This window comes from Oncorhynchus gorbuscha, linkage group LG15, assembly GCF_021184085.1.
Source record: "Oncorhynchus gorbuscha isolate QuinsamMale2020 ecotype Even-year linkage group LG15, OgorEven_v1.0, whole genome shotgun sequence".
Taxonomy (NCBI): Eukaryota; Metazoa; Chordata; class Actinopteri; order Salmoniformes; family Salmonidae; genus Oncorhynchus; species Oncorhynchus gorbuscha.
In genome coordinates this window covers 63,700,822-63,716,073 of record NC_060187.1, presented here as the reverse complement: position 1 = coordinate 63,716,073, position 15,252 = coordinate 63,700,822, and the positions used below count along the sequence as shown (strand labels likewise).

At 45.2% G+C, this 15,252-nt stretch overlaps 1 protein-coding gene and 1 long non-coding RNA gene across 9 annotated transcripts in view; one reads left to right on the top strand and one right to left on the bottom strand.

The window, feature by feature from the left end:
- Positions 1-15,252, top strand: part of LOC123997718 — a 33,264-nt gene that overhangs the window by 1,463 nt on the left and 16,549 nt on the right. For 6 of the 8 annotated variants that reach the window (XR_006832172.1, XR_006832174.1, XR_006832169.1 and 3 more), the window contains exons 1-2: positions 10,549-10,816; positions 11,516-11,633. This is a non-coding gene — a long non-coding RNA (uncharacterized LOC123997718). Of the gene's footprint in view, positions 1-10,537; positions 10,817-11,515; positions 11,634-15,252 lie in introns of those variants that run through there. The other 2 variants (XR_006832170.1, XR_006832171.1) reach the window with 2 other exon arrangements.
- LOC123997715 (protein rapunzel-like) lies at positions 2,378-10,395 on the bottom strand. Its single transcript, XM_046302211.1, has 3 exons — positions 10,206-10,395; positions 4,188-4,684; positions 2,378-4,000 (listed from the first exon to the last, which is right to left on the bottom strand). The coding sequence occupies exons 2-3, from the start codon at positions 4,679-4,681 to the stop codon at positions 3,310-3,312; spliced, it is 1,185 nt and encodes a 394-aa protein (XP_046158167.1). The 5' UTR covers positions 4,682-4,684; positions 10,206-10,395; the 3' UTR covers positions 2,378-3,309.

Sequence of the window (15,252 nt, the reverse complement as noted above, 5' to 3'; positions counted from 1 at the left end):
GAGTCCCATATACCACTACACCTAGAGAAGTGCGTAGCTGAACACTCACAAGACTACAGCCCCAACCGCAGATCCTCCAGCCAGGAGAGAGACCTTTTAGAGAGTCGATCCTGAGTGCTGGGCTGGACCTGCTGCTGTGTGTCACTGAACAAATGTTTTAATGCTTTTTATCGGATTAGCCCACTTAAAGAGCAGCGGGCTGGTCGATGGTCCATTCCGACTGATGGGTAATAACATTATCCTGGGCTGGGATTGGCAGAGACAGCCAGGCAGAGCCATCCTGCCATTGATCCAGACCCTCCAGGGCCACTCTGATGCTTCCCTCCATCAAATCACTCATTTGTTTATGAAATATTGATATTAGCTGCGATCTCTTCCTGAAGACGGGTAAACGTGGCTAGTAGGAGAAGAACGTGTCTTTAAACAGGCCTTTGCATCTACTAGATAGGGTTTATTAGAATTCCTGAGCAGGTTAAAATATTAAATCCAACAAACCTGTTGCTGATTGTTCGTAAAAAAAAATATTTATTTATTTCACCTTTATTTAACCAGGTAGTGAAGTTGAGAACAAGTTCTCATTTACAATTGCGACCTGGATGTCTCCTAACATTAGGGGGCTCAACCATTCTGTGCAAACAACATGATGTGTTTCGTGTCCTGTCTCCTCAATGCTGATTGTCACAGAGTGGAAGTGTATAGGCATAGATTCCAATGGAAATGTCAGCCGTCGCTTCTTTTCTATTTCATCCGTATCTAGGGGCGATTTGGAGATGGAAGACAGGGATCAATACTCTGACATTCAGCAGTGCCACTGATTACATCAGCTACACGTGGTCCTGTTAAATTATAGGAATCTTTGAATACTTTATGAAAGTAAAAATCAAGATGTTTTGGAAAATGTCTTCAGATTAGGATTATGTTCTAGTTTTGAAAGGTTTACCATTTTACCACATATTGCAAATAATCTGGTATGAAAAATCAAACATGCTCAATATGTGGTAAAAGCCATCAAATGTTAACCACTAACTGCTTTGAGACAGCTGCAGATTGTGGAGAATCACCATGCAAAATCTGTCATTCTGAGGGAGTCTTAGAAAAGACCAATGAGAAGACTGTTGATCTGTTTGTTGATAGCGCCCTCTGTCTTCAGAGTAGCACCGGCTCCATGTCACCATTCAACCTTTCTCGTTCATTATGGAGAAATCAGATCCTTCCCCACAAAGCAGACTCCCTCAATAGATCAGGCTCGCAAACAGAAGCTTTGATCATTCCATATTGGCAGTTGGAATTGACGTGCTATCACAGGGAAAGCTCTTAATGCAGGAGTAGAGCTCCATGGATCAATAGACGTTACCCAGGAAAAGCCCACAGAACCACTAATGAATACAAGACGTTCCATGGGCTTATGCTGTATGGTTTATGTAATAAGAGCTGCACTAACTACTACCATACAGCAGTGATAAACAGATCATGGGCAGTGACAACATGGCTTCACTCCTGTATTTAAAAAATAAAACATAAACCCCACCAGCCTATGAATTGAGACGTTGCAATTATTTCCATACTTATATACTATACTTTAGCCTACTATGCTAGGCTGCATAAAGAGCTAAATTTAGTCCAGGGATGCCCTGTTAACTCCAATTTCCCGTCCTCCTGGGAAAAAGTTGGCAATGGAATTCAACTTTGTGGTATTGTTTACCCTGTTGTGACAATGCATTTCACCAGTGGTCTGCAAGACAGGTTTTATGGTGTGTTTGAAGAGAAGTGCTCTTTAATGGTGAATATTTGACACCCATCGGTCTGCAGCAATCTCTTTTCAACACCACCTGTTTTTTAATGGTGGTAAATGTATGATCAATGAGACCCGTCTTATGGAACTCATACCCTTAACTATGAAACTCAACCTTCAGAGAGGAGAACTGTTACCCTATTATGTCACCCTTGTAAACAACAAGAAATCTCTTCACCCCTGTTTTCCTCACACATCCCATAGACACATTAAGAGAGGGTGCATGGAAGACAGGAGGATGATTAAAAAAGGTCTATTTCCAACTTCACTGTATAATACAGACTGCACTCAATCCATTTTGACAGGCTTGATTGACGATAGTGTAGCACTGAGGCTAAAGCCCTGGCAGAACCATATAGCTACTCCACCGGCCAAGAAATGATGGCCGTTTCCACCGCTCTCCACCTCCAACACCGATAATGTGTGATTCCATCATGCTGATCCAAGCACTTTGGAGCTCGTCTTCAGGATATTAGCGCAGCCAAAGGTTATTCATAGACTATCCAACCAAAGCTGTGGACAGGAAACGCTGACTTATGTGCAAATATCAATTCAATTAGTAGGCGCCCCCCGGTGAGTGCGAGTGCACTAGCTTGCTTTAATGGCAATAGACGTCAACATGTTTACACAAGACAGGCAAGACACACATACACAGTATTACATCCAATAACAGCTGATGTGTTGCCGTTTATTGTCGCAAAGCATAATGACATATTTAGAATTCGGATCTTGTTTTTATTATGACTGAATTAGTAGGAATTAGAAAGATTTGTCGATTAAACATCACTTCACATACATGCTGTAACAACTGGCATAAGTCATCTGTTCACAAATAGGCACAGCTCGGGAGGTAATACCATTAAAGTTATAGAACTGCAGCATGCCTGCTATGGGTTCAGAAGCAAGGGTTTGAGTGTGTTGTGAAGACAAGGCACAGTAGAGAACACTGCCAAGTTGTTTTCACGGATGGCAAAATAGCTTCCATGGTCTCTTTCATTGTAATGTAGGTCAGCCTGTGTCGTAGAGAGACAAAATGAGAGCCCAGCTCAGCAGTTGCAATCTCAGCAAAATCATCTCTGTGGAATTGTGGGCAGCAAGGTTATTCCTATTGGCAGTAGGGTAAGATGCATTGAGTTAAGCTATTTAACTACGAGAGAGTATTGAGTAAAATGTGGTCAGAAATTATGGTAGGGGTTCGTCACTTATAATAAAATGCATATACAGTTCATTAAGTACTCTGCGAACACTGGACTATTGTAACACTGCCTCCAATTAGCAAAAGATTCAGATTTCTATACAGTGAATCTAATTGCCACCAAAGATACTTGCTATACACAGTGCATAGTATTATGTAATGGCTAAGACAAACTGAATGGCGTGTTCACAAAACCTCATCACCATTTACCATCATTTCCCACACATCCTCTTAGAGTTGTTCAATTCAGAATTTAGAATAACCCTTCAGGTTGATTACATAATGGTCCCTATTTGTCTGACTTGTTGCACCTCTATCAGCATCACTCCGAGTGTATGCACAGAGCCACGTTCTTGTGCCTCTCCCAGTAGTGGCAGTCCTCCGGGAAGCTCCAGGTGGCCTCACTCTCCTTATGGTGACTGACAGCATGCACCACAAACCCTGCCAGCTGCTTCTCTAGGACCCCCACCACGGCCTGGGCATCACCCTTCTTCCCCGGCCCCTCCATCAGTTGCCGGATGCAGTCGTGGGGCACCGGTTGGGGACTGGTGCTGTAGGAAACCACCAGGTTGGTATCGTTCACCTGCAGCACCTCAAACCAGTTCTGACCGGCCATGTGTTGGAAGTGGTCCCCGGCACGCCAGTTCCGATAGCTGCTGCCAGAGTGGTTGACCACTCGGACCGACCAGCTCACCCAGTCGTACTTCCTGGTGAGAAATTCCTGTACTTCCTGAGCCGTGTCCTGAAGATTCTGTTCCTCTTTTTCCTGGAGAAGACGCTGGGCATCAAGGCAGGCCTGTTCAGGGAAGGCTGCTACGCAGGCCTCAATGCATGCCTTCATCTTTAATTCCACTCTCTCGATTTCTCTGCTCCAGACCTGAATGGTTTCCTGCTCCTCATCGGGGCCCTTGGTGAGGGCACAGTGGCCCAGCAGGGCAATCAGGCCCAGGCAGAAGAGCTCCTTCATCCTCACACAGAAGTCCTCCAGTAGGCGCCTGTTCCTCGCCTCATACCTGAGACAGATGGAGAACCAACCACTCAGTTGTTATGAATAACAATAAAAGTAGTCATCCTATTTACCATAATCACAAGTTAACAGTTCAAATTGATAACACAAGTGTTCTCAAACTAAAATACTCAACAAACACCATGCTCCCCAGGTGCATAAAGGTCCATTTAGCATGGTTAAGAACACTTTACCTCTCCACCACCTCCAAGATGGACTCCCCAAAGCTGTTGGTTCCCATCAGAGCATCATACAGCACATACAGGTTCTTCTCCCCTCCGGTCTTGGAGAAGTGCTCCAGAAACAGTCTCTTCTTGACCTCCTGAAACTGTGGCTTGGCCTCCAGAATGTCCATGTATTTCCGGAACTGGTTCCTGATGTTCTCCTCCACCGAGAAGTACTGGGAATCCAGCCGACCCTTCTTAATCTCACAATCAATGTCCTCTAGCTGGGTGGACAGTACATCCAGCTTGTTCCTCACGGCCAGGAACTGCTCTTTGACATAGAAGACCTCTTTGCTCTGCACGTTGTCCAGGGCTAGTCGTAGGACAGGTGCGGCTGCCACACAGAGAGGGAAGAGCTCGCCTACTGCGCTGGCCAACACCTCCGCCCCTCGCTCGAAACTCTCCATCACAGCCTCGATGGCCTCTTTCTTCTGGGCCACCACCTTCTCCAGGGGACTTGCCATGCTCTGGAGGGAGAATCAATAGGGAAGGTAAACTATGTGTCAATGCTTGGCATAGGTGTGCCGGTCTTCAGGAATCATGCTCAAAGTCTGGAGGGAAAAGCTGCACAGTAATCTCAAAGAAAGTGGTTGAATGCCCTATAATAACAGTCAACATTCAAATCCTTATTGGGGCGCAGGGTGTTGACATTTACAAATAATATTGAGGACCTTGTTACAGACCAAAACACACATTTATGGGCCACATCGCTATTAAATCTTAAAGGGGCAATCAGCAGTTCCTACATACATTTTTGGACTTCTAAAGTAATGATATGTACCCATTGATTCCTGAAAAATATAACTTAGAAATGCCTCGTGAGCTTAGTTCAACTATCGTACTGTATCAGAACCTAAAATATAAGCTTGTTTAACTCCAATGTATGTCAACAAAGTAAATGTAAACAAACATATATATTTTTATATCATGGACTTTTTATATCATAGCACTGTTTATGATTATTTATTTTTTCATTACAAACGTTATCGCAGTGGGGTGTTTCTCCTGGAAGAAGCTAGCTAGCTTACAAAGAATAACAACAAAAAATATCTAGTTAACAGAAGAAAGGAAGACAAAATAAGGACAAAAGAAGGACAGAAGAAAAAGGAAAAGAAAGAGGACAACAAAGTGAAACAGTCAGCACTTCTATTGCAACTTCGTATTTCGTCGTCCTAACGTAGTCTACACTGCTATCTGCCCAGCAGCTAGCCAGCTAGCAAACGTCCACCGTCTACCGAATAGCAGCACTGTAGAAACTATTACACTCAACTGAACGACTTGATTAGTGTAGTGTTAGCTAGCTACATAGTTGTCTTTGCTGTCTTCGTATCCAAGATAATTGTGTAGTTTAGAGCGTGTAGTCTTAGAGTGATTATCTTAATTTACCGAGGTTAGCTAGCCAGCTATTTGTCTTCCTTAACGTAGGAGACACTGCTAGCTAGCCAACAGCTAGCCAACGTCTACTGAATAGAACTTCCGCACTCAACAACCCGGTCGCATTCCGCTTCGCTCCACAGGTAGTATCACATTTTTCATTTCATTTCATTACAGCACAAACGGTTTGATTTGTTTGATCGTAGCTAGCTACATAGCTAGCTACATAGCCGTCTGTGTATCAAAGATAATTGTGTAGTCTAGAGCGATTTTCTAGGTTAGCTAGCCAGCTATTGTCGTTCTTTTAACGCAACGTAACGTAATCAACACTGCTAGCTAGCCAGCTAGCCCCGAATAGCAGCACTGTAGAAACTACTACACTCAACGGAACGACTTGATTAGTGTAGTGTCAACAACGCAGCCACTGTCAGCTAGCCTACAAAGTCAACAACGCAGCCACTGCCAGCTAGCCTACTTCAGCAGTACTGTATCATTTTTAATAATTTTAGTCAATAAGATTCTTGCTACGTAAGCTTAACTTTCTGAACATTCGAGACGTGTAGTCCACTTGTCATTCCAATCTCCTTGCATTAGCGTAGCCTCTTCTGTAGCCTGTCAACTATGTGTCTGTCTATCCCTGTTCTCTCCTCTCTGCACAGACCATACAAACGCTCCACACCGCGTGGCCGCTGCCACCCTAATCTGGTGGTCCCAGCGCGCACGACCCACGTGGAGTTCCAGGTCTCCGGTAGCCTCTGGAACTGCCGATCTGCAGCCAACAAGGCAGAGTTCATCTCAGCCTATGCCTCCCTCCAGTCCCTCGACTTCTTGGCACTGACAGAAACATGGATCACCACAGATAACACTGCTACTCCTACTGCTCTCTCTTCGTCCGCCCACGTGTTCTCGCACACCCGAGAGCTTCTGGTCAGCGGGGTGGTGGCATAGGGATCCTTATCTCTCCCATGTGGTCATTCTCTCTTTCTCCCCTTACCCATCTGTCTATCACCTCCTTTGAATTTCATGCTGTCACAGTTACCAGCCCTTTCAAGCTTAACATCCTTATCATTTATCGCCCTCCAGGTCCCCTCGGAGAGTTCATCAATGAGCTTGATGCCTTGATAAGCTCCTTTCCTGAGGACGGCTCACCTCTCACAGTTCTGGGCGACTTTAACCTCCCCACGTCTACCTTTGACTCATTCCTCTCTGCCTCCTTCTTTCCAATCCTCTCCTCTTTTGACCTCACCCTCTCACCTTCCCCCCCTACTCACAAGGCAGGCAATACGCTCGACCTCATCTTTACTAGATGCTGTTCTTCCACTAACCTCATTGCAACTCCCCTCCAAGTCTCCGACCACTACCTTGTATCCTTTTCCCTCTCGCTCTCATCCAACACTTCCCACACTGCCCCTACTCGGATGGTATCGCGCCGTCCCAACCTTCGCTCTCTCTCCCCCGCTACTCTCTCCTCTTCCATCCTATCATCTCTTCCCTCTGCTCAAACCTTCTCCAACCTATCTCCTGATTCTGCCTCCTCAACCCTCCTCTCCTCCCTTTCTGCATCCTTTGACTCTCTATGTCCCCTATCTTCCAGGCCGGCTCGGTCCTCCCCTCCCGCTCCGTGGCTTGACGACTCAATGCGAGCTCACAGAACAGGGCTCCGGAAGGCCGAGCGGAAATGGAGGAAAACTCGCCTCCCTGCGGACCTGGCATCCTTTCACTCCCTCCTCTCTACATTTTCCTCCTCTGTCTCTGCTGCTAAAGCCACTTTCTACCACTCTAAATTCCAAGCATCTGCCTCTAACCCTAGGAAGCTCTTTGCCACATTCTCCTCCCTCCTGAATCCTCCTCCCCCTCCCCCCTCCTCCCTCTCTGCAGATGACTTCGTCAACCATTTTGAAAAGAAGATCGACAACATCCGATCCTCGTTTGCTAAGTCAAACAACACCGCTGGTTCTGCTCACACTGCCCTACCCTGTGCTCTGACCTCTTTCTCCCCTCTCTCTCCAGATGAAATCTCGCGTCTTGTGACGGCCGGCCGCCCAACAACCTGCCCGCTCGACCCTATCCCCTCCTCTCTTCTCCAGACCATTTCCGGAGACCTTCTCTCTTACCTCACCTCGCTCATCAACTTATCCCTGACCGCTGGCTACGTCCCTTCCGTCTTCAAGAGAGCGAGAGTTGCACCCCTTCTGAAAAAACCTACACTCGATCCCTCCGATGTCAACAACTACAGACCAGTATCCCTTCTTTCTTTTCTCTCCAAAACTCTTGAACGTGCCGTCCTTGGTCAGCTCTCCCGCTATCTCTCTCAGAATGACCTTCTTGATCCAAATCAGTCAGGTTTCAAGACTAGTCATTCAACTGAGACTGCTCTTCTCTGTATCACGGAGGCGCTCCGCACCGCTAAAGCTAACTCTCTCTCCTCTGCTCTCATCCTTCTAGACCTATCGGCTGCCTTCGATACTGTGAACCATCAGATCCTCCTCTCCACCCTCTCCGAGTTGGGCATCTCCGGCGCGGCCCACGCTTGGATTGCGTCCTACCTGACAGGTCGCTCCTACCAGGTGGCGTGGCGAGAATCTGTCTCCTCACCACGCGCTCTCACCACTGGTGTCCCCCAGGGCTCTGTTCTAGGCCCTCTCCTATTCTCGCTATACACCAAGTCACTTGGCTCTGTCATAACCTCACATGGTCTCTCCTATCATTGCTATGCAGACGACACACAATTAATCTTCTCCTTTCCCCCTTCTGATGACCGGGTGGCGAATCGCATCTCTGCATGTCTGGCAGACATATCAGTGTGGATGACGGATCACCACCTCAAGCTGAACTTCGGCAAGACGGAGCTGCTCTTCCTCCCGGGGAAGGACTGCCCGTTCCATGATCTCGCCATCACGGTTGACAACTCCATTGTGTCCTCCTCCCAGAGCGCTAAGAACCTTGGCGTGATCCTGGACAACAAACTGTCGTTCTCAACTAACATCAAGGCGGTGGCCCGTTCCTGTAGGTTCATGCTCTACAACATCCGCAGAGTACGACCCTGCCTCACACAGGAAGCGGCGCAGGTCCTAATCCAGGCACTTGTCATCTCCCGTCTGGATTACTGCAACTCGCTGTTGGCTGGGCTCCCTGCCTGTGCCATTAAACCCCTACAACTCATCCAGAACGCCGCAGCCCGTCTAGTGTTCAACCTTCCCAAGTTCTCTCACGTCACCCCGCTCCTCCGCTCTCTCCACTGGCTTCCAGTTGAAGCTCGCATCCGCTACAAGACCATGGTGCTTGCCTACGGAGCTGTGAGGGGAACGGCACCTCAGTACCTCCAGGCTCTGATCAGGCCCTACACCCAAATAAGGGCACTGCGTTCATCCACCTCTGGCCTGCTCGCCTCCCTACCACTGAGGAAGTACAGTTCCCGCTCAGCTCAGTCAAAACTGTTCGCTGCTCTGGCTCCCCAATGGTGGAACAAACTCCCTCACGACGCCAGGACAGCGGAGTCAATCACCACCTTCCGGAGACACCTGAAACCCCACCTCTTTAAGGAATACCTAGGATAGGATAAAGTAATCCTTCTCACCCCCTCCCCCCTTAAAATATTTAGATGCACTATTGTAAAGTGGTTGTTCCACTGGATGTCATAAGGTGAATGCACCAATTTGTAAGTCGCTCTGGATAAGAGCGTCTGCTAAATGACTTAAATGTAATGTAAATGTGTTTTTTGTTATGGTTTCTACTGCTGATTGGCCCTTTAATGATTGACAATCAGTGAAAGGAAATGCATAGAATATCATAATTAAATCTACAAAGTACTCTAGTCAGACAGCAAGTGTAATCACTGGCCATGAATGTTACTATACCACTATTTACAGACACGTTTTATTGATGCTTGTAATCAAGAGCTACATTTTTATATGTCTGATATTGTCAAGGTCAAAGGTAAAAATGTGTATAATATTGAATGAGATGCAACATTTGCATGTAAAACAAATGACAATCTAAAGCCAAAAGGGATGATACATGTATCATGTCATAAAATGACTGAAATGGACAGAGGTGTGAGCAGCCCTTCACTGGGTCTGTTTATGCCTCATTTGGTTTCAGAACCGATCAAACTCAAGCAATAGCATCCCTAAATTATTGCATCCTTGGTCAGACCACAATCCGTAGAGGATGAACGGTCATACAGACACTGCGTCATTTTCAAATTCATGATGTCCAATTAACCAAGTCTTAATAAATAAAAACAAATTAGATGTGTTTTATTGGAATATCTTAGATTATGTTTTTGCCAACCGTCTGTGTTGTAATTTCCAATGTTTGAGAAAAAAAAGATTAACAATTTATAGCAAATTTTTATACTGACTTTATTTTACTTTTACATTTGCATTACTCCAACTGTAATTAATAACTATTGCAGTTGGGTAGGTCGAATAATATAACAATTATGTGTTTTTATTCATGCCCATGTATGATGGAGATGCATTGTATGGGTACATTTACGCACGGATTTAGCTAAGCCCCATGAGTAGCATTGGGCACACCTTGCAGTCCTGACCCCTGTCTTGTTGTTCGAGAAACCCATTCCTCTCTTATAACAGCACAGCGTTTCTTTACCTGGTAATGGCTCGACTTGTCCTTCACGCCCGATCAGCCCCAACAGCTGCAGTTAAGATTTTTTTTCTTCAGTTTTCCCACAGCTCTCTTTTCACTGTGATGTTGAGGAGAGGTCCAAAAAGAGAGCAGGATTCATCGCCACGCATTTAATATCTGCAGGTTTATACGTAGAGACAAAGAGAGAGAGGGGGGAGATAGAGAGGGGGAGAGAGAGAGAGACAGAGACAGAGACAGAGACAGAGACAGAGTCAGAGTCAGAGTCAGAGAGAGAGAGAGAGAGAGAGAGAGAGAGAGAGAGAGAGAGAGAGAGAGAGAGAGAGAGAGAGAGAGAGAGAGAAAGGAGCGCACTATATGCGGTGGAATATTTTTGGATTCCCTCTCCCCTGTTTTAACAGTCAGTGCTTACATGAAGAGGATTTTGGTAAGCTCTTATGAGAGAGGGAAAGATAGATGTGACTGTGACTGTAATTTTCACTGATTCTCTCAGGTACAGGCGTTTGGCTGAAGATCTTGGAAGAGACTATTGCGCACTTTGCGTGAAAGAGTCAGCTCTTGGAAATGGGTGCGGGAGGGGCACACATTGTCTCTTCTGAAATGGTTAAAACAATTCGGTATGTACAACACTTTTGTATAAATGTGTGATAGTGTGACATGTTTTAGCAGTTAAGACATTGATCGATGGGTGAGACGTCGATACCTTTTACCGAGCGCATCTCCCCTACAGGGAAAGCTTTTATGTACTACCTATAGCAGATCAAATATTTTCGAGCCTAATCTTTTTTATTTAACCAACATTGAATTCAGGACTTTTCTCATTGAAATCCAATTACTGAAGTGTTGTATACAATTTGGGAATGTTCATGACTGTTTGAAGCTTTTTGACCTTATAATCGAAATAATATTATGCTACATTGAGCCTCTAATATTGTAAGGCTTATATGACAGTTCAATTACATTGATGAAATTGGTCAATTTTTACAGTTTTTTACAATGAATTGAAACCCTAACCCTAATGTCTAAAACAATTAATTGCATCAGTTTTATTCCCCCCCCCCCCTCTCTCTCTGTGCGCGCCATAGACTTGGTGCGCGAGCGCGCCTCGCCTACTCCCCATCCCCGCATGATCAGAAACCGTTACGCAAATCATTATTTATAAATCATTATAATCTGCATATAGATTTGGTTAATGCACAATTGTAACTTTCTATTCATTGATATGTTATGAAACGGATGACATAACACAATTGAATTTAACGGCATTTAATTGCCATTTAATAAAATACATATCCTATTTTTCGATGTCTTTGAAGCATGCAGCGGCCAGTTTCAAATGACGACTTCTGACTGAAGCATAAAGTTGTGGGAGCTGCACATATAGGCCAACTGCACATGAAACAAGTAAATCCGACAAGTCATGAAGTTATGCAGGTAAGACAATATCTTATGTGTCAGACAGTTGGCCTACTTGTCTTAATACTACATCTCAGTGTTGGTCCACCGACTCAGGGGAGGGGAGTGTGGGGGGGGGTGTTTTTCTGGCTGGCATGGGGACATACCACAGAGGAGTAGCCTATATCTGTGTGTGCTGTCTCTGTGTCTCTTCTTTAACAGTGCAGTGGCCTAAAAACAAAAACAGACATTTAAGTAAGCCTACTCTCATAGTAACATATTTGACCAAATAATGTATTTTTCATTTAGGCCCACCATGAGGCTTATCCAAATGGACCATAGACCTATACATTGACTTTGTAATACAGTCTGGTTTCCACCAAGCCCTCTGGTGGAAATATACAGTACACTCTTAGAAAAAAGGGTTATTTGGCTGTCTCTGTAGGAGAACCCTTTTGGGTTCCATGTAGAATCCTCTGTAGAAACCCAAATAGGTTCTACCTGGAAACAAGCATCTTCACACAACAGCATCTGCTGGCAACAAGAAAATGACATTCACTAATGCATCATAGTGATTTATTATAACAATGTTATAACTACTTATGAGTTATGACAGCTAATAGCAAATGTTAAAATGCACTTTATCATTAGGTATTAAATTCACTTATATGGCATCGTGTGTTGGTGCCTACAGTAGCAGTGTTACCAAATGTTTAGTTATCAGGATTCCACATCTATTCTGACACCTAGAGGTATGAAATTATGCTACAGCAGGGGTCTCCTACCCTGTTCCCGGAGAGCTACACTCCTGTAGGTTTTCACTCAAACCCCAGTTGTAACTTATCAACTAGCTAATTATTAGAATCAGGTGTGCTAGATTAGGGTTGGAGTGAAAACCTGCAGGTAGGTAGCTCCCCAGGAACAGGGATGGAGAGCCATGTACTAGTCACAACTGATTGGCTTTTTGCAACACATGGGCCAATCCCAAAAAGACCCTATACATTTATTTGAATTTTATTTGACCTTTATTTAAATGGGCATGTCAGCAAGTCACAAATTCTTATTTTCAATGAAGTCCTAGGAGCATGCAGTTGAAGTTGTAATTTTACATACACTTAGGTTGGAGTCATTAAAACTAGTTTTTCAACCACTCCACAAATGACTTATTAAAACAAACTATAGTTTTGGCAAGTCAGTTAGGACATCTACTTTGTGCATGACACAGGTCATTTCTTTCCAACAATTGTTTACAGACAGATTATTTCACTTATAATTCACTGTATCACAATTCCAGTGGGTCAGAAGTTTACATACACTAAGTTGACTGTGCATTTAAACAGCTTAGAAAATTCCAGAAAATGTCATGGCTTTAGAAGCTTCTGATAGGCTAATTGACATCATTTGAGTCAACTGGAGGTGTACCTGTGGATGTACACTGCTCAAAAAAATAAAGGGAACACTTAAACAACACAATATAACTCCAAGTCAATCACACTTCTGTGAAATCAAACTGTCCACTTAGGAAGCAACACTGATTGACAATACATTTCACATGCTGTTGTGCAAATGGTATAGACAACAGGTGGAAATTATAGGCAATTAGCAAGACACCTCCAATAAAGGAGTGGTTCTGCAGGTGGTAACCACAGACCACTTCTCAGTTCCTATGCTTCCTGGCTGATGTTTGGTCACTTTTGAATGCTGGCGGTGCTTTCACTCTAGTGGTAGCATGAGACGGAGTCTACAACCCACACAAGTGGCTCAGGTAATGCAGCTCATTCAGGATGGCACATCAATGCGAGTTGTGGCAAGAAGGTTTGCTGTGTCTGTCAGCGTAGTGTCCAGAGCATGGAGGCGCTACCAGGAGACAGGCCAGTACATGAGGAGATGTGAAGGAGGCCGTAGGAGGGCAACAACCCAGCAGCAGGACCGCTACCTCCGCCTTTGTGCAAGGAGGAGCAGGAGGAGCACTGCCAGAGCCCTGCAAAATGATCTCCAGCGGGCCACAAATGTGCATGTGTCTGCTCAAACGGTCAGAAACAGACTCCATGAGGGTGGTATGAGGGCCCGACGTCCACAGTTGGGGGTTGTGCTTACAGCCCAACACCGTGCAGGACGTTTGGCATTTGCCAGAGAACACCAAGATTGGCTAATTCGCCACTGGCGTCCTGTGCTCTTCACAGATGAAAGCAGGTTCTCACTGAGCACGTGTGACAGATGTGACAGAGTCTGGAGACGCCGTGGAGAACGTTCTGCTACCTGCAACATCCTCCAGCATGACCGGTATGGCGGTGGGTCAGTCATGGTGTGGGGTGGCATTTCTCTGGGGCCCCCACAGCCCTCCATGTGCTCGCCAGAGGTAGCCTGACTGCCATTAGGTACCGAGATGAGATCCTCAGACCCCTTGTGACACCATATGCTGGTGCGGTTGGTCCTGGGTTCCTCCTAATGCAAGACAATGCTAGACATCATGTGGCTGGAGTGTGTCAGCAGTTCCTGCAAGAGGAAGGCATTGATGCTATGGACTGGCCCGCCTGTTCCCCAGACCTGAATCAAGTTGAGCACATCTGGGACATCATCTCTCGCTCCATCCAGCAACATCACGTTGCACCACAGACTGTCCAGGAGTTGGCGGATGCTTTAGTCCAGGTCTGGGAGGAGATCCCTCAGGAGACCATCCGCCACCTCATCAGGAGCATGCCCAGGTGTTGTAGGGAGGTCATACAGGCACATGGAGGCCTCACACACACACTACTGAGCCTCATTTTGACTTGTTTTAAGGACATTACATCAAAGTTGGATCAGCCGGTAGTGTGGTTTTCCACTTTAATTTTGAGTGTGACTCCAAATCCAGACCTCCATGGGTTGATAAATTTGATTTCCATTGATCATTTTTGTGTGATTTTGTTGTCAGCACATTCAACTATGTAAAGAAATAAGTATGTAATAATAATATTTCATTCATTCAGATATAGGATGTGTTATTTTAGTGTTCCCTTTATTTTTTTTGAGCAGTGTCTTTCAAGGCTACCTTCAAACTCAGTACCTCTTTGCTTGACATCATGGGAAAATCAAAAGAAATCAGCCAAGACCTCAGAAAGAAAATTGTAGACCTCCACAAGTCTGGTTCATCCTTGGGAGCAATTTCCAAACACCTGAAGGTACCACGTTCATCTGTACAAACAATAGTACGCAAGTATAAACACTATGGGAACACGCAGCCATCATACCGCTCATGAAGGAGACGTGTTCTGTCTCCTAGAGATGAACCTACTTTGGTGTGAAAAGTGCAAATCAATCCCAGAACAACAGCAAAGGATCTTGTGAAGATGCTGGAGGAAACAGGTACAAAAGTATCTGTATCCACAGTAAAACGAGTCCTATATCGACATAACCTGAAAGGCTGCTCAGCAGGAAGAAGCCACTGCTCCAAAACCGCCATTAAAAAACCCAAACTATGTTTTGCAACTGCACATGGGGACAAAGATTGTACTTTTTGATAAAACAAAAATAGAATGGTTTGGCCATAATGAACATCGTTATGATTGGCGTTAAAAGGGGCAGGCTTGCAAGCCGAAGAACACCATCCCAACCGTGAAGCACGGGGGTGGCAGCATCATGTTGTGGCGGTGCTTTGCTGGAGGGGGGTCTGGTGCAC